This window comes from Cervus canadensis, chromosome 17, assembly GCF_019320065.1.
Source record: "Cervus canadensis isolate Bull #8, Minnesota chromosome 17, ASM1932006v1, whole genome shotgun sequence".
NCBI lineage: Eukaryota > Metazoa > Chordata > Mammalia > Artiodactyla > Cervidae > Cervus > Cervus canadensis.
In genome coordinates this window covers 11,364,063-11,383,698 of record NC_057402.1, presented here as the reverse complement: position 1 = coordinate 11,383,698, position 19,636 = coordinate 11,364,063, and the positions used below count along the sequence as shown (strand labels likewise).

At 51.6% G+C, this 19,636-nt stretch overlaps 1 protein-coding gene across 5 annotated transcripts in view; it reads right to left on the bottom strand.

Moving 5' to 3' along the window:
• Positions 1 to 19,636, bottom strand: part of PRIMA1 (proline rich membrane anchor 1) — a 68,625-nt gene that overhangs the window by 7,502 nt on the left and 41,487 nt on the right. For 3 of the 5 annotated variants that reach the window (XM_043434370.1, XM_043434368.1, XM_043434372.1), the window contains exons 4-5: positions 9,747 to 9,876; positions 2,273 to 2,674 (exon numbers count right to left, since the gene is read on the bottom strand). In XM_043434370.1, the coding sequence (XP_043290305.1) occupies positions 2,446 to 2,674; positions 9,747 to 9,876 (359 nt within the window). In that variant the 3' untranslated portion in view covers positions 2,273 to 2,445. Of the gene's footprint in view, positions 1 to 2,272; positions 2,675 to 9,746; positions 9,877 to 19,636 lie in introns of those variants that run through there. The other 2 variants (XM_043434369.1, XM_043434373.1) reach the window with 1 other exon arrangement.

The following is a 19,636-nucleotide window of genomic DNA, read 5'->3' as shown; positions in this document are numbered from 1 at the left end:
TGGATCTTATTCTGAGTGCAGTGGGAGCCATCGAGGACTCCTTGTATGAGGAATTGCTATTTATCCCTTTACCCTACCCCATGACCTTGACCCAGTGTATCTGGAAAGCTGAGTTCCAAGAGAATGGAGTTTCTTGGGGATAAAAAGGTCTAAGAAGCAGAGACTTGTCTGAGTCTCCCATCTGCCAGCACTGGGCTCCACGGCCCCACTGCGCAGAGGATCCCAGGCAGACAGAGCAACTGGCCCTCGCAACCTGCCTCCTACTGCCGGGAGGGGATTTCATCACCTATCACAGCACGCAGGACCCTTGGAGAGGGATGTTAGTTTCTCACTCATGTCCAAATTTTGCGACCCCATGGACTGTAGCCCGCCAGGCTCCTCTGTCTATGGGATTCTCCAGGGAAGAATACTGGAGTGGGTTGCCATTTCCTTCTCCAGGAAATCTTCCCGACCCAGGGATTGAACCTGGATTTCCTGCATTGCAGGTAGATTCTTTACCGTCTGAGTCCGTTTTAAAGGTGGAATTTCTCAAATCTACACAAACAAGCTTCCATTCATGACACGGAAAGTCATGGAAGAGTTACTACCTGCCAGGTACATGCCAGGCGCTGTGGCGGAGAGAGACATCATGGGTGAGAAAGGATGGCAGCTTCCCCCTCTAATGTGTGTGTGTGTGCACCGTCACTCACACACTCGAGCACACGAACATGCAAACACCAAATGTTTTTAACTGACCTAGAGCAGAAAGCAGAAACACAAATCCAGGGAGAGCTACAACTCAAAGAACCTGGTGAGAAAGAAAGATCCACCCCAGCCCAGGGCACCATGACTGAGGAGGTGTGTTTGAACTGGGTCTTGAGTGAGCAGTAAGGACTCAGCTGGAAGCCAGGAGGGTAGCTACCTGAATCCTCAAAGAATGAGAGAGGAAGGCTGGAAACCTCTGTGACCTGAGCCACAGCTTCCTCCTATGACCATGGGGGCTTATTCTGGCTCAGACAACAGAGGGATCTCTCTTGCCCTCCTCCACAGTCTCCCAGCTGCCCGGGGAACCACGGCTTCTCAACTTGTCACACACTCAATAAGAGCTAACCCTCTGCTGGGCCACCCCAAAGCTCCCAAAATAATGTAAATCCTAAAAAGAAAACTAACTTCACAGACTGATCTGCTATTGAGTCTATGATTCAGGAAAGATCTTGGAAAAATCTTCCATGATGGAGTCAAGCTGAAGAAACGAAGAACTGGAGTGGGAGATGGAGAGGGAGAGACCTGAGTGTGACAAGCTCCCAGAGGGGAGGCTTGGAAGCTGCTGAAGACAACGATAGCCCAATGGCTGCAGATCAAGCCCAGAGAGCTACCACTCACCTGCAGAGGAGGACGGAATCTCCAAGACAAACACGGAACTGACAAATTGATCACCTAACGCATCTGACCATATTGGGAGAAGGCACTGCTAACTCCAGAGAAGGAAACTAATCATAGTACACTACATGACTCAGCTGTGAACAATATTTATACATTGTCATATGGAGGGGACCTTGGGTGGTCACTGATCCCCTCACTGGAGGTACCTAGAGGAAGTAGTTGGGAAGAGGGCAGGTGTTTTGTATTATAAATTTCAGAGTAGTATTAGGTTTCTAAATTTTGTACCTTCTATAGTGAAAAATCAGTGGATAATGTTTAAAATTAACAGAAAATGTAGAGTATCCATATCACTTAGGGAAATACCAGGAGAAACAACTAACACTCAAAAGTAGTTGCCTTTGGGACTTCCCTGGTGGTCCAGTGGTTAAGAATTCACCTTGCAATGCAGGGGACGTGGGTTCAATCCCTGATTGGGGAACTACAATCCCACCTGCCATGGAGCAATTAAACCCGGGCCATACCTGGAGAGACCATGTGCCACAACTGAGACCTGACACTGCCAAATAATAAGTAAATTAATACTTTTTAAAAAGTGGTTGCCTCTTACGAATGAGATTTGGGGGAGAAAGAGGGACAATCGGGGGCTACTGGTTTTCTTAATAGGCTGAGACTCATTTTACTCTTTTAGTTACTTGCATATATTGCTTTGGTAAAATAAAAATTGAATTAAAAAGTGATAATGAACATTCAAAGCCCTAACCATACTCTCCAACCATAAAGACCCCGAAAGGGGCACGCATGACACTGACACTTGGGATGGAGAAAGCAACCTCGTATTCACCCCCTTCACTTCCTCTCTATTACCCTGAGGTTTTTTTTTTTTTTTCCCCTCTTCATAGCACTCATAGCCTTTTAAAACAGTTCGTTTATTAATTTGCTGGTGTGTATATGTTTGATCTGCTTCCCCCATTAGGAGGGGATGAACAGGAACTCAGTCTTGCTTATCACCACATCCCCAACGCCTAGTCTGGGCCCCAGCACACAGTTGGTGCTCAATAAACATGTGTGAGCAGTCTGTGCCAGTCAGTGGGTCCTAAGGCCGGTCAAGCAGACCTGGGTGTTCAAAAGTGCCTGTTCTACTGGAAGCAATTCGACCACAAAAAGCTGACGCGCGTGCCCGGGAACACTCGGGCACGCGCACATACTGCCGCTTGCTCCCAGGAGCCTCAGGCTTGCTCGCTGTCTGCAATTAGCGGCCTGCAGGGTCTGCCAAACTGTTCCACATCCTTTTATTGGTCTTTCAGCCAATACCCTGTAAATTAGAAGGAAATGGCTGTCAAGTGACTTAATGGCTAATCGATGGCAGAGGGTGCAAGACCCACGCTGTGCGCGGCCAAAGGAGGCGGCGCACTCTTCCTGCGCCTGGGGAGTGGGGATGGCTCCAGGGAGGGGCCTGGGAGGGGTGGGGCCATGTCTCCGCCATACCGGCCTCTTCTCCCCATGAAGGGTGGAGGGCACAAACCCACCTAGGATAGCGGCCCCAGTCTTGGGAGTCCTCGTGCCTGTGGGGTGCTCCCTGGCCCTCTTACCCAGGCAGTGGACACCGTGCACCTTGGAGCTTGTCTTTGTCTCACCGTGGACAAGGTTCCTCCTCCCTGCTCACAGAGCCTTGGTCTTCCCTCCAGACACGACTCTCCCATTGCAATACTACTACTTTGTCAACAAAGGTCCGTCTGGTCAAGGCTATGGTTTTTCCAGTGGTCATGTATGGATGTGAGTTGGACTGTGAAGAAAGCTGAGTGCCGAAGAATTGATGCTTTTGAACTATGGTGTTGGAGAAGACTCTTGAGAGTCCCTTGGACTGCAAGGAGATCCAACCAGTCCATCCTAAAGGAGATCAGTCCTGAGTGTTCTTTGGAAGGACTGATGTTGAAGCTGAAACTCCAATACTTTGGCCACCTGATGCGAAGAGCTGACTCATTTGAAAAGACCCTGATGCTGGGAAAGATTGAGGGCAGGAGGAGAAGGGGACGGCAGAGGATGAAATGGTTGGATGGCATCACCGACTCAATGGGCATGAGTTTGAGTAAACTCTGGAAATTGGTGATGGACAGGGAGGCCTGGCGTGCTGCAGTCCAAGGGGTCACAAAGGGTCGGACACGACTGAGTGACTGAACTGTGGAGGGGGTGTGGGGGTGGGTCTGGTTAACACCCAGGTGTCCTTGCAGAAGTGTGGGCAGTGAGGCCAGGGGCTGTGCTGGAAGTGCCCAGGCCAAGCACAGCCCTGGCACCTGGCCCAGTATTTACACATCTGGCAGCGAAAGGATCTGGTGACATTGGTCCCCCCGACATCCCAGGGCCGGGAAACAAAAGCTCAGGGAGCTGGGTAGAGACTAGGAGGGCTCCCCCACTTTACAGATGAGGGTAGTGATACCCACTGAACTGGGCTGGGGCTGGGAATCGAATGCAAAGGTCTGGACACCCAGTCCTGGGTTCTTCAAACAGCTCCAGGCTGTCCTGTGGTCTGATGACAGGTACATGCCAGGCCCTGGGTGGGGAGGAGGCCTGGATGGAGCACGACGTCCAGAACACCCAAGGGCTCTGGGGCCTGACCATCCTGTGCCTGCGGATAAAGAAGTTGTTCACGCCAAAGCCAGGGCAATGAGCCACTGAATGCAAACTGTGTGGGCTTCCCATGGTGGGGAAATCTCCAGAATTTGGATTATTGACAGAGGACTTGGGGGCCACTGCATGTGTTAGTCCCACTGGTTAACACGTGGGATGCCCATCCTCTTCCAAAAAAACTTCTCAGGGCCCCTGGTCTGGGTGAGGTCCCCTTCCTCTGGGCTCCCCCGACCTGGATGCCCCCTGTGCACCTTATCACCTAGCAGAGCTGGGACATTGGGGATGTTTGCTGAGTCACAAGATGAAATTTGATCCACTGAGTGTGTGTGTATGTGCATGCATACTAAGTCACTTCAGTTGTGTCTGACTCTGCGACCCTGTGGACTGTAGCCCAACCAGGCTCCTCTGCTCATGGGATTCTCCAGGCAAGAATACTGGAGTGGGTTACCATTTCCTCCTCCAGGAGGTCTTCCCGACCTAGGGGTCAAACTGGCGTCTCTTATGTCTCCTGCACTGGCAGGTGGGTTCTTTACCTACTAGTACCACCTGGGAAGTAGTGTCTGTATGTAGAAAGTCCTAACCACACCCAACCTCCCTGCTATCAAGGTCAATGACTAGAGAGGGCACGGAGAAGGTGCTCTGTCTGCATCTGCTCCCCAGTTTCCTTCCCTCCCCAAGGCCATACCCCACATGCCAAGCCAAGCTGGCACCTGCAGAATCACCTCCTTTCCATCCCAATTGATTCTAGAACCATCCTTTAAGCAATCTGGCTCCAAAAGGCTGTGTTGTGGCCATTCACAAAGATCTCTAGGAAGTCCTCCCCTAGGACTCCAGGCGGTGAGAGGGTTTTTTTAAAGAAAGCAGGGTTTATCACTGAATTTCCCTTCTAATGGTTTCACAGCGACATGCAATGCTTTTGTTTCCTGAGAGAGAAGGCATGTTTCAGATGAATTATTAACCAAAGAGAATTGATTGAGAGGAAGAAATCCTCCATTTACTCTGGAGAGAAATGCACACAGACAGCTGCTTGGCTAGGCTATCTCTTACAGAGGTCAGCTGGGGGAGTGGGGAGGGGGCATTTGCTGTCCTGCACTGGGTGTAACTTCTGCTGCCTCCTTCTTCCGCAGCCCACAAGGGGCTGATCCATCTTCTCCAGGTCAAGCTACCTTCCAGGAGGGTTCTGGGAGAACCAGACTCTATTGTTGCCTCCATTGGCCACTCGGGTGCCTGAGTAGCACCCACTCCTGATACAGATTATCCATCTTTGGGCGCCAGGGACGCCCTCTCTGGACCGTGAGGATCTGGACTGGCAGAGAGCTGGGTCTTGCTCCAGAAGAGGATGCAGATTTTGGCGCCAAGGCAGAAAAGGGACTGCCCTCCATTTACTACATGGGCTGGGGTGCTGACACCTTTGCAGTTATCTCCTGGGCTCCCCTGTTTCAGCCAATAGGAGGCACCTCAGGATAGCTGGGAGCGTGGAGAAAGGTTGGGGAGTTTTCTCCACCCACTTGTTTTTCAGGGCTGCATCTCCAGCAGTTCCAACCACAGGTCCTGCTGATTAGCCCCTCTTTTGAGTCTCCAGGCCCTGTAGGTTTCCCTGGTACTGCACCCATCCTGTGTCCTGGGGGGTGCTAACAGCTTGCACCTCTGTTGTTCATGAAATGCTTCAAGAATTCTATTGTTCTCAGGATCTGCCCAAGCCCCTGGAGGGAGCTCCGCCCATTCCTTTGGCTGGAGCCCCGCCCACACCCCTGGGGAGGAAGCACCGCCCACACCCCGGAAGGCGTCCCATCCACGCTTAGGGAGGGATCCACTAAGCCGTCTGAGGTGAGTTGTCTGTCTTTCCAGGCGGCTGACAGGCTCGGGAACCAAGACCCCAGAGCCGGTGGAAGGAGACGAGGGAGGCTCCTCTGGTGCTCTGACGGGAGGTGGGGTGATACCTTCCCTCGCCTTCCCGGGAGTCCCCCAGCTCCGTGGAAGCAAAGCCCGGCAGGACAGACGCGGTGGACACGCCACAGAGCGGAGACATCCAAGTGAGCTGCTTCACCTGTTAGGTTCACCCAGCCCTCCTACCGTTGGAGCAGGTAGCCCGTTTCTTCAGGAGAGGTTTGGAGCAGAGAGGAGGCAGAAGCGTTATCTTTTGGAAGAGCCTCAGTTTATTAAAAAGATGATGCATTTTGAAACCATAATTCTAAAAGATGCATGCCTCATCTTTTAAATAAGTTTGTGCTCAGTCGCTTAAGTCGTGTCTGACTCTTTTTCAACTCCATGGACTGTAGCCCGCTAGGCTCCTCTGTCCATAGGATTTTCCAGGCAAGAATACTGGAGTGGGTTGCCATTTCCTTCTCCAGGGGAACTTCCTGACCCAGGGATCGAACCCGCTTCTCTTGCATTGGCCGGTGGATTACTTACCCACTGAGGGAAACCCACCAGGAGGTGGGTTGGAGTGATAAATTGGAAGACTGGGATCGACATTATACACACTTCTATAGAAAAAATGTTAATCAATAACTAATAAGGACCTACGGAGCTTTGCAGGTGGCGATAGTGGTAAAGAGCCCACATGCCAGTAAGAGACGTGGGCTTGATCCCTGGTTCGGGAAGATCCCCTGGAGGAGGGCATGGCAACCCACTCCAGTATTCTTGCCTGGAGAATCCCATGGACAGAGGAGCCTGGCAGGCCATAGCCCTTAGGGTGGCAAAGAGTCGGACATGGCTGAAGCAACTTAGCATGCAGGGACCTACTGTATAGCATAGGGACCTCTACTCACTACTCTGTAATGGTCTATACAGGAAGAAAGGAATCTTAAAAAAAAAAAGATGATGCAGCCTGTCTCTGAGGGAAGGGGGTCTTTGAGGGGACTAGTACCCCCAACTCTCTGGCAGTGTCCCCACCCTCTTGACAGTGCCCTGGGTGGATCTTGAACACTTTCCCTAAAACCTTCAATGGCTCCCTGTGTCTACTGAATCATGGGCCAGCAGCGGCTACACCTGGTGGGACAACCACTTCCCCTTGTCGGGCTTGGGGCTTCCTCCAGCCTCCCTCTACCCTCATCTCCAACCCCCCCACACCCCCCATTTCCCCATCCCACCCCCATCACAGGGGCTTCCTGGTGCTTTTGAATGCCTGCCCTGCTCTGCTTCTTAAAATCCTCCTCCCGCTGCAGCAGGCTCTCAGCTGAAACGATTTTTCATCCACATCAGGGTTCACATGACTCCTGCCTCTCCTGCCTGGTCCCGGCTGTTGGCCTGATGAGGCCCTTCGCCCTGGATGCCTGACCATATGCAGGTTAAAGACTTTCAACTTAATGGTTTACTCTTTCCACTTTTCAATTATTAAAGTGAAATCACATAGAACAACTGATTAAAAGGGCAAAGTTTAAATAACTTTGGTCTTATGATTGCTCAATAGAGATCCTCTAACTTTGGGCCTTAGGGAATTTAAAAAAAAACTTTCTTAAAAACATATTAACAAATCCTCTGGTGTTTTGCAAGCAACATTATTGTTCCTCTTTTGATTATATTGTCCCCTAACGTCCCCTGAAGCCCGGCATGCTGCAGTCCATGGGGTTGAGGCTGTTGTTTGGGAGGGGGCTAAGAACTGGAAATTGAGGGGTGGGGCCAGAGCTACTGTGTTGTAATCGCAGTCAGGCCTCAATAATAACAACATGGAGCTTCAGACCCCAACTCAATAAGGTGCCTGCTTGCTTGAAACGCAAAGTGAGATGGTGGTGGTGTTCAGTCGCTCAGTCGTGGACTGCAACACGTCAGGCTTCCCTGTCCTTCACCATCTCCCAGAGTTTGCTCAAACCCATGTCCATTGAGTTGGTGATGCCATCCAATCATCTTATCCTCTGTCGTCTCCTTCTCCTCCTGCCTTCAATCTTTCCCAGCCTCAGGGTCTTTTCAAATGAGTCAGTTCTTCACATCAGGTAGCCAGAGTATTGGAGCTTTAGCTTCAGCATCAGTCCTTTCAATGAACATTCAGGATTGATTTCCTTTAAGCCTGACTGGTTTGATCTCCCTGATGTCCAAGGGACTCTCAAGAGTCTTCTCCAACACCACAGTTCAAAAGCATCAAAGCGAGATGGTAATTAACAGAAATAACAGCAAGTGTTCAGTTCAGTTGCTCAGTCGTGTCCGACTCTCTGTGACCCCATGAATCGCAGCACGCCAGGCCTCCCTGTCCATCACCAACTCCCGGAGTTTACTCAAACTCATTCCCATTGAGTCGGTGATGCCATCCAGCCATCTCATCCTCTGTCATCCCCTTCTCCTCCTGCTCCCACTCCCTCCCAGCATCAGGGTCTTTTCCAGTGAGTCAACTCTTTGCATGAGGTGGCCAAAGTACTGGAGTTTCAGCTTCAACATCAGTTCTTCCAATGAACACCCAGGACTGATCTCCTTTAGGATGGACTGGTTGGATCTCCTTGCAGTCCAAGGGACTCTCAAGAGTCTTCTCCAACACCACAGTTCAAAAGCATCAATTCTTCGGCGCTCAGCTTTCTTCACAGTCCAACTCTCACATCCATACATGACCACTGGAAAAACCATAGCCTTGACCAGATGGACCTTTGTTGGCAAAGTAATGTCTGCTTTTTAATATGCTATCTAGGTTGGTCATAACTTTCCTTCCAAGTGTTACTGAAAGATAATATGCTGTTTGGGTCATTCATGACCCTTTGGGAGCACTCCTATTCATCCTTCAAAACCCAGTCTTCTTGTTGTTCAGTCACTATGTTGTCTCTGACTTTGGGACCCCATGGACTGCAGCATGCCAGGCTTCCCTGTCCTTCAGTATCTCCCGGAGTTTGCTCGAACTCATGTCCATTGAGTCGGTGATGGACAGTGATGGTTGACAGTCAGTATCTAACCATCTCATCTTCTACCGCCCCCTTCTCCTCCTGCCGTCAATCTTTCCAGCATCAGAGTCTTTTTCCAGGGGGTCAGCTCTTCGCATCAGTTGGCCAAAGCATTCACAGAAGACCTTCTCTGAGGCATCTCTACTTCTCCTTCTCCCAAGAGAACCTTGCTCCCTTCTCTGTCATCTTTTTTCTATCTTCCACTATGGAAACAGTGAAAGCTGGTGCAGCTCTTGGTGAGCATGCACTTATACCAGACACTGCTGAATATACATATTGTGCAGACCATTCACAGAGGGCATCTCACCTCTCCCTGGGGGCAAGATAATTATTCTTTATCCCCGTTTTACTGATAGGGAAACTGAGGGCCAGAAAAGTGATTTCCTCCTGGTCACACAGCTTGAACTGGAGTCTGAATTTCGATCAGATTCCAAAACCCAGTTCCGGCTCCAAACTAGCATGGTGCCCCCTCCAGGGGATTCATCACCCACCCTGCAAGAATTATTTCCATCCTCCCAGGCCTGGAGTGAGCCCCTAGCAGCGGGGCCTGCCACTTACAGGTAGAGGAGCTTTATCCTGCCTCCAGCCTGACATATAATCAGTGTTCATCAAATGCTCGTAGAACCCCTTAAAATGATGGGGGGGATAATATCTGAGATCAACTTTAAAATACTTTAGCAAAGAAAAAGATACAAGGAACAGGAAACAGTAAATATTAGCCAAATCTTGATAACTTGAATCAGGGTGAAGGTAGGTGGGTGTTCTTTGTATATTCTTTCTGCTTCTTAAATGCTTAACGATTTTTATTATTAAAAAACAAAACCGAATGGAGGTGGGTGGAGGAGCCCTGAGCCCAGTTAGGGTCCCCTCTGGCTCCAGAGCTGGGTGAACACTCACCTCTTGATGGCTTTGTAGCAGATGATGACAAGCACAGTGAGAAATACCAGGGAGGCGCAGCATACCGCGATGACGATCACCAGCCCTGACCACCAGCTCTCCTCCGCAGGACACGAGGTAGCGTTGGGAGCTGAAAGAGACAGGAGCAGCCTGAGTGTCCCCTGGATGTGTGGGTCCACGCCGGTGTCAGAGGCGAACCGTCACAGGTGACAGCAAGGCTGGCCTCGCCACCATCCATCACCCAGATGAAGCCTCTCCAACCTGTCCTGCCGTCCCCACCCCCACCCAGTGGCAGGTGACGTCATGGCTGGCCCCCAGCCAGGTGACGTGCTCTGAGCTGGGGTTAAGCACTGCACCCTGGGCCATCCATCCTTCCTGGGCATGAGCTAACTGACAGCAGGGTCGGGTTTAATTTCCCATGAAAAATAACAGAACATCTTCTCTCAGCGTGGGTATTAAATCTGCTTCCTCTGAAGGTGGGAGTGAGGAGTTGGGCTCAGAGCACACGGGTGGTGGGGGGAGCAGGGAGGAGAGAAAGGGAGACCTGTCAACATCAGTTTCTTAAGCTATTATTTTTTTTTTTTTGCAAGAGACAAGTTTTCTGTCTTCTTGGGTTTGGTCCCTGTGGTGGGTACCAGCAGCTGTCTCAGCCTGCACAGTGGCCGCAATTTGAAAAAAGTCACTGACAAAGCATATGACAGGGGTTGCTGCAGGACCACCCTTCTTGTTACTCAGTCCATGGGGTCCTTGGGGAGAACCCGTCCTTCCCTTTGGCACAGGCTGGGTGAGGGGACCCACACACAGACAAAGCTTGCAACAAAGTCGGTTTGCTCTGCTCTGAGAGAAGCAGAGACATCATACAGCTTTACCCCAGAGGTTTTGGAAGACCTACACCCAACTGGAAAGAATTGCTTGGAATTGCAAAAGGAACGGAAGTGAGGGAAAGAGAGAAGGGCAGAGGGAGAGGGTGGAGGGACAAATAGATACATAGACACTACTAGTTCGGGACAGTCCTTCAAGACATGTGAATATATGTAAAAGAATCAAAACTATGCCCTAGATTTAATAATAGGCACCATGAAGGGTGCAACAGTATGTGGGGAATAAGTGAATGATTTCCCAAAGGATACCATGGGTGGTTTCATTATTATATTGTTACTGATGATATTGTTGTTGTTTCAGTCATCAAGGTATAATTTACATATAGTGAAATGCACCCATGTGAACGGTACCATCTGATCAGTTTTGACAAATACATACACTAGTGTAAACCTCTGTCATGACCCACAATATCATTATCACCCCAGAAAGCTTCCTTGTGCTTCTAGTCTGTCCTGACCCCAGAAGCAACCACTGTTCTGCTTTCTAAAATCACAGATTAGATTTGCTTGTTCTTGAAACTCACATAAATGGAATCATGCAGTGCCTGGGTTTTGTTTTGTTTTTTTGCTTCCTTTATTTAGCAGTGTTTTTGTGATTCACCCACAATGTTGGATATTTACGTAGTTCCTTTCTTTTACAGCTGAACAGTATTCCATGATATGTGTATACCACAGTTTGTTTATCCTGTTCAACTGTTGATGAATACCTAAGCTGTTCACAAGTTTTGACTTTTATAAACAAAGTTGCTGTAAACATTCACAAATAGGGTATAGACATGCTTTCTTGGTATAGACATGTTCATATTTCTCTTGGATAAATAACTAGAAGTGGGATCACTGAGCCCTATGCTCTGTTGTTTTCCCCAAGCCCTTGTACTCTTGTTCGGAACAAGGAAAGATGCAGAGAAAGGAGTGATTTTGTGGCTTTGTTGCGGGTGGATTAGGAGATCCGGGAAGCCTTTATGTGCTTCTCAGGGACCAGGTGCTAAAGCTCCATTAACAGAAACCAAGGTCACCAGAGGCGGAGCTGAGATCCTCACTGAGACCAAGCAGATACAGAAATGTTTCCTAAGAACTGACTGGGACGAGGATGTCACTGAGCTACATGACTCTGTCAGCCTGGGTAAAAACAGGCCTTTAGAAGCCCTAACACTGAAAAGATAGAAAGGGACTTCCCTGGTGGTCCAGTGGTTATGAATCAGCCCTGGACTGCAGGGGAGGTGGGTTCCATCCCTGGTTGGGGAACTAAGATCGTACATGACAGGGTGCAGTTAAGCCCGCCAGCTGCAACTAGAGAAGGCTGTGCACCACAATGAAGAGCCCACGTGCTTCAACTAGGATCCAATGCCGCCAGATAAGTAAATAATTAAAAAAAAAGAGAATATAGAATTCAAAAGACAACCTGTAGAATGAGGGAGAGGTAATCCAAAAGGATTCTCATTTCCCCCATGATGAACTTCTTCAGTGCTTTTTCTGTGAAATATCAAACGAAATTCTTCCCCCAAATCGTTCATCATGGGGTATCCCTGGCTTGCCTGAGTCTCCCCAGGGGACTGGGCACAGATCTTGCCTGCAGCACTGGTCATAGCTGGAGAATCAGGAGAGCAGCTAGATAGACAGGGTCCCAACCCCAAATGGTCTGCATTTTCACTGCAAAGGGAAGCAATTTTGGTTTTTGTCAGTTCTACCTTGGGCTGCGACACCTCTGGGCCGGTCTCCAGGGCCAGGCCTGCAGCCCATGGGATGCTCACACCAGGGGCCCACAGTTTACCCAACATTGCCAAGGCTGGAGCATTTGTCTACCAGAGAGTGGGCTCAGTGGGGACAGCACCCTTCCCCAGGCAGCACTTGGAAATCTTTGATGGCGGGGGTGGGAGGGGCTGTTTTTGATCACCCAACAACTATGGATGTTAGCAACAATGAGCCAAACACTCCCACACGTGGTAGAACTGTCCCTCCAAAAGCCCACCAGGGCCCCTGTTGAGAAATTCCATCCACTGGAAACCGAAGGACAAGTTGATTCTAAACTTCATTTGGAATTAGATGCTAAATTTCAGAGCGCCTCTCTTGATGTTCTTTTCTTTGCATTCGATATTAATGAGGCGAGAATCTGCTTCTTGCTGACTGTTTTCAAGCACAATTGATGCCGAAAGCAGGAAGGTTTGTTCGAGAAGTTCCTTCTGCAGAGAGTTCCTTGCTAATATTCAGCAGTGTGAATATTACTCACTGCTTACATGCGAGGAAAGCACCCCAGGCAAAAATACTACCAGATATGAAAAGAAGGAGGTGTTCTGTGAAACAGTCCAAGATATAAATCGTGGATTTTGCCAAGAAAACAGCTATTGTGTTCAAAGAATGCATCCTTATTTATCCTTGCTTGACTCATTCTTTTTATATTAGAGAAGATCAGGGGATGCTGGAGTCAGAGGAAGGCTGCGTGTGTGTGCTAAGTCGCTTCAGTCGTGTCTGACTCTATGCGACCCTATGGACTGTAGCCCGCCAGGCTCCTGTCCATGGGATTCTCCAGGCAAGAATACTGCAGTGGGTTGTCATGTCCTCCTCCAGGGGATCTTCCTGACCCAGGGATGGAACCCCTATCTCTTAATGTCTCCTGCATTGGCGGGCAGGTTCTTTACCACCAGCGCCACCTAAGAAGCCCGAGAGGAAGGCTAGGAGGGGTCACTTCAGAAAAGAAAAGAAATACTGAGTGAGGCACAGGATCAAACAGCTTTTGCAGGGGCCAGGATGAGGACACTGGATCTTTAGGCTGCAGGCCAGGTCCACCCCTGCCCAAACTTCTTTCCCACTGGGTGTGGCCTCTCCTGCTTTCCAGTCTGTCTAGACAAGACTCTTTACCCTGTGGGCAGACTGAAGGTTCATATTCAAGAAAATAGAATAAAAATGAAGGTTTTCATTCATTTGTTCATCCACCAAACATTTACTAACAAGCACCCTCTGTGCCTGGTAGCGTGCTGGGAGCTGGGAGTACAAGGATGAATTGGATGTCAACTGTGCCCTTCCCAGGTCTTAACGCCAGCTACCCAAAATCTGATCACCTCGCTTAAGGAGCCAGCAGTCTCCGAGAGAAGAGACCCAGAAGTGCTAACGTGCAAGGTCAAGGTCATTTGTGGCCAAGGAGAGGAAGCCACTTGGCGCCAGGGTTCAAGGGAGAGGGGTGATGCCTTGTGAGAGGCAGGTGGTCAGATGGAGGAGGCTGAGGCCACCAGAGTGTGAATTCCCTGGACACGAGGCTGCCAGAGTGCTGCCTCTGTCACCCGCCTCGCTCTCAGCCAAGATTCTGCAAACAAGACAGAAAGGCAGGAGCTGTCATGATATCTCAGGGGTCACGACACCCTCTCTCCTGGAACTCAATGGGGCTTTGTCTGCTGCATTCATTAAACACTCCTGATGCCTGTAAAGATAATGAGGCTGGCATCCAGAGAGCGATTTAGAACGACATGGGCCGAGTTTCGCTTTATCAATGGAGTTGCTGTCTTTTCAGTCAAGAAATGCATCATTAAGAGCTCATATTCGGGACTTCTGCTTCTGGCCAAGATGGGGTAACAAGGGCCAGACTTGGCACCATTATACCCCATCCGGGAAACATCTCAAAAAAATACCAAAAATATAAAAATGGTTTTCCAAATAGTGGACTTCAAGGTAACAAAAGGCAGATCCTTGAGAGACAAGAAACAAAGGAGGTGAGTTCCCTGGTGGCCTCGTGGGTAGGGTCCCAGTTTGTCCCTGCCATGGCCCGGGTTCAATCCCTGGTTGGGGAACTGAGATCCTGCAAGCCAAGTGGCACAGCCAAAAAAAGCTCTCCCCAAAACCCCAAAATCCAAAGGAGGTGAGCTCTATGGCTTCTCTAGCTTACTGCTGGGAGACAGGTCCAAAATATCAGTCCTGGAAGGGCAAGACCCTCCCCACCCGGGTCTGGCCCACTCAGAACATCAGGGAAGTTGGGCTGGGAGGGAGCAAGACAGATGAGAGTCCCCCAAGGGGACTTCCGGAAGAGCAGACAGAGCCAACAGCACACAAGTAATTCCGCCCACAAATAGATAATTACATGCTGGGGCGAGTGCTGGAAAAGAAACGGAGAAGAGGCCGAGATGCCCCCACAAGTGTCTGGAAAAGAAGCAGTTGGGAGGGGGTCGCTTCAGATGTCCCCATCTGATCACACATCACGGGCGCTGAGCAGACCAAGGAGATTCCTGTCGGGGTGGGTGGACCTGCCTGAAGTCTGGTGTCACGGGGGAACTGCATGACGTCCCCGGCTCTCAAGCGCCTCCCCTGTATTCCTCACGGGGTGTTTGTGACTATCAAATGGGATGACGGAGACAGTGTTCTTGAGGGAACCAGGAGGAGCACCAGCATTTGTTGAGCACCACCCCCGAGGCTGCTTCTGCGGCCCCCTTCTGCAGTGGGGACACAGCCAGGGACCTGCTGGGGCTGGAACCCGGTGTGCCTGTGACAGCACTCACGGCGAACTCAGTACATGTTTGCCTTCGACTTGGGACGGGCCACATCCATATCGTCCTCAGCGCTGGCTGTGCATTGGAGATATCTGATTGACAGGAAGGAATCAAGTGGGGCACGAATGAATCAAAGGAACAGCACATTAGGAGGAAACAACCTCAGTCCAGAAAGATATTTTTCTAGGATTTCTAGAAGGGAGTGAGAGCCGTGTTCTTTGTTTTAACCTGATGTTTCCATTGTGAGGTTGTGGTGGTTGTTCAGTTGTGTCTGACTCTGCAACCCCATGGATTGCAGCACACCAGGCTCCCTTGTCCTTCAGCATCTTCTGGAGTTTGCTTGAGCTCTTGTCCATTGAGTCGGTGATGAAACCATTGTGAGGTGGAGGCTGTGGTTTATCCATGTCTCGGCCTCTGGACCCACACGTGGCCACCTGCAGAGGCCAGCCCCTTGCTCACCTGGCCCCCCCATTTCTTGAGTGCAGCCTGAGTGCCAGGCCCTGCTGGTAACACCACAGGTATGCCAGGGCATCCTTAGATGTCTCTAACTTTCATAGTTTGGCAATTCATGGCCAGGCTTCCTGACCGATGCCCAGGAGCTGACCTTGGTCATGGCCAGGGGAGGAGGTGCGACCCGCACAGAGAGCGGCGACTCAGCTCCCAGCCCACCAGGCAGATCACAGCCGCTGAGCGCGGCTTGTGTAGGGTCCCCTGAGCTACAGAGACCCGTCTCCTTCGAGGGGTAAGGTCTGTGAACCTGCTTCTCAAACCACAGTGGACACACTCAGCCTTTGCTGTGGAAACTGAAGTCAGCCTCATGACCAGCCTCATGACATGGCCAGGGACTTGCCAGCCTCGGGTGTCAGGGGCTGGGCTGGACTTTGGGAGTAGATGCCAAGGGGGCCACACAGCATCAATCCAAGGGACAGTCTTCGGGGCACAGTTGGCCCTCAGGGTGGGTGGGCTCCCTCTTGGGTCCATGCTCTCCTGCTCACCCAGAAGGCCTTGAGGACCCCGTCCATCACGTCTAGGAATCTGCTGCAAGTTGATGGAGTGTCTGAAGAGCAATGAAGAGGATGTGTTCTCTCGCTCTGCCTCAGTCTGCTCACCTAAACACCCATTGGTTTTATCTGGTTCATGAAGACAGCAAGGGGTCCAGGAACTTTGCTAATACACTTGTGTGATGGCAAAACCTGGTCCTCAGACCCTTCAGACAAAGGAGGACCTGAGGCTGGGGGTGGGGGGCAGATCTGGGCCTCAGGCCCCCCCAGCCCTGCTTCATGTGATGCCCCCAAGGACCACGAAGGACCTGGGTTTGCAGTTCCTTCACGGTCTTTTCCCTTCACTGCCCCAGGGCCCCCAGCTCTCTGCTGAGTTGCTTGACAGAGACTGCAAGTCCACTGGGGGGAAGGGGGCGCAGGGCAGGGCCCCCCTCATGCCCCGCCCCCACACAGAGCCCATTGTCTCTGGACACAAGGGACCAACTCAGGCCGCTGCTCTCCATTCATGGGCACCCAGCCTCCATGGGGAGGCCTGTGCCAGGGGCGTCCAGCCGCCCGCCTGGGCCAGCTCGGAGTGGGGCCCTCGCTCGTTTCCTCCCCAAAGATGCCAGAGTGTGTGGCCCGGCTTTAAACCACAGATACAGGCTCAGATCTTGGTGCTTTATACAAACCCCCAAAATGAGCCTCCACTTCTACAGAGAAAGGAGTCGTCTCCTTTGAGTCGGCCCACGTGAAAATAGTGATCCTTTGCACCTCAGCTCGGGGGGTCTTTCCCCCTGTCCTCTGCCAATGGCAATCTGGCTTTGGGTGCAGCACAGAGACCCCCTTTTTCATGTCTTCCTTGTGCCTCCCCCAGACCCGAGGTTCTCAGAGCAGGAAGCCCCTGGTTGACCAGTAACAGCCGGCAGAAGGCCTGAATTCCTGGCTCCTGGGGGAGCCTCCGCACCCCACCTCAGCGGCGCTCCCTCTCCACCCTGCAGGTTGGACACTGCAGCCTGAACGTGGGTCCCGGCATCCAGTCCAGGGCAGGGAGGAGGTGGTGTTCTTGGGAAGCAGGGCTGTACTGGGGCTACTTGGAGTGGGGGGTCTGTCTCGTCCATCATCCTGCCCACCGTCCTATTCCTGGTCTCCACTGCCTCCCAAATCTGGCCCAGGACCCCCCTTCCTGCTCTCGTCAGCTGGGCTGTGGAGGCCACAGCTGAGCATTCCTGGTTTTTGTTCACTGTAGACTGAGATCACTGGTCTATGGAAACTCAGGAGGCCTTGGCCAGTTCTGGCCAGTGACATGACGGGGAACATCTGCTGGGCGCTTCCACAACTGTCTCCTCGTTGTTGAAGGAGAGGCATGGAAACAGGCAGGCCTCTTTTCCTCGTGGACAATGCCATGTCCTCTTTACCCCCAAACAGAGCAGCTCTGGGGGGGCTGGGGTGCTGGGTGGATTACAGTGTAAAGTAGAGTGACCTCCATGGGTGACTTTTGGCCAAAGACTGGGATTTGGTGAAGGTGTTCATCACACCAGTACCTGAGGGAAGAGTCAGAGCAAAGGTCCTGAGGTCACTGCAGGCTTGGTGTGTCGTGGGCAAGGGGAGGACAAAAGTAAACAGGGTGGCCCAGGATTGAGGCTGTGAGAAGGGTTTGAGCTTTTACACTAAGAACGAGGTGCCCGGCAAGGCTGGAGAGAGGGTGAGGAGGTCTGAGTTACGTGTCGGCTCAATCACTCTGTGTTTAGACTATAGACTGTGTGCGTTTGTATGCATGTGTGTTTGTATGCATGCGCACGCGTGTGTGTGTGTGATGGGGAGTGTGGGAATCTGGGAGGATACTGCTGAGAGCTGACAGTGACTCACGAGGGTGTCAGCTCTGGAGGTGGTGAGAAAAGGTAGATTCTGAGTATGTTTGGAAGGTAGAGTCCCTGAAAACTTGGATGTGGGTGTTAGAGACAGAGAAGAGTTAAGAATGACTTGAAGGATTTGAGGTTGAGCACGCAGAAGGATGGAGCTGCCATGGAGGGATGCGAAAAGCTGGGGCAGGAGGGGCTTGCTGGGTGTGGAGGCTGGGGGTGAAGTCTGAAATTCCCATCACACACGCGAGGGAGAAGGCAACCCAGCAGTGGGATCTAGATTCTGGGTTGAGAAGCAAAAGCTCTGCTGAAGGAACGCACTTGGGGACTGTCAGCACAATTCCTGAGATGGCGTGAGATCGTCAAGTGAGAAAGCTATGGATAGAGCAGTGCAGACAGTCTACACCTGAGCCCCGAGGGGCCCCACGTGAAGAGGCCAAGGAGCAGAGGAGGAGGCAGGCAAGGAGGCCGGGAGGAGAGGCCAGCAGGGGTACCAGCCAAGGCACGGTGGAGTCCTGTGGCCGAGTCAGGGAAGGACGTCGAGGAGGAGGGGATGGTCAGCGCCTCTGTGCCCACTGTGGCTGAGGAACAAGCGCCATGCGTCTCAGAGCCAACTGCTGGATGGAGCAACATGGTGGTCCCCGTTGACCACCATAGAGGTGGTTTTGCAGGAGCAGTGGAAGAAGCTTGACTGGGGCCATGTTGGAGAGAATGTGCCGAGAGGAAAGGGAAACAGCATGTGTGCACAGCTTGTTGGTGGAGTTTTGTTGCAAAAGGGAAGAACAACATGCAGCCATAGCTGGGGGGAGAAATGGTGGAAGGGAAGGATTCTAAGATGGGAGGTGGAGCATTTGTGTGCTGGTGGGTGTGACCCAGGGGAGGGTCGGCCGGAGCACAGGTAGGGAGTGCTGTGCTGTGGAGGAAAGGTAGGGGGAGGGAGGGGGTGGCTGACAGGTGGGAGTCGGTGGAAGCTGCCTTCAAACAGTGTCCGTCATCTCAGTGAAGAGGGAGGCAGGTCAGCAGCTGAGAGAAGGATGAAGGACAGGTGATGGGTGTTCAAGGGGAGCAGAGAAGGTTGTGATCTGGTTTTCTAGGAGGGCAGGTGAGTGACTGGCTGGGGAAGGGAGGAGCTTAAAGGACCAGGGATGTCCAGTTCCAGGTTGGCCAGTTTGCCCAGCTGCCGTCAGTTGCCGAGGGGAAGCCAGGTTTGCCCAGCATGTATGATGAAGTGAACGCAGGGTGAAGGGGTTGAGGGCACACCTGGGGGGTGAACTCAGGACCAGAGGCAGGAACTGAGACACAGAAAGTGATCACATGAAGGCGTCCAGCTTCACTTGGGTGGGTGCTGGAGCTGGGGTTTGAACCCAGACATCTGGCTCCAGGGTGGACCCGTAACTGCTACACAGATGAAAAACAAGTGAGCAAGCAAACCCAGAGGGAAAAATGCCGCGTGTGGAAAGGAGAGATGAGTGTCACCTTGGGCTGTGGGGAAGACTCCTTGAGGAGGTGGCATTTTGGCTGAGTCCCGCAAGGTTAAGAGGAGGGGACAGCCCTATAGAAAGGTCCTCTCTGGGTTGGCCTAAGTCACAATGGAAGGGACGGGGAACAGGCAGCTGGCGCCCCAAATCTCTGTTTCTCCACCGGTGCTTGGAGGGGTGAAGCCCTGGAGAGGGGCACCAGGCCCTTCCATCTGTG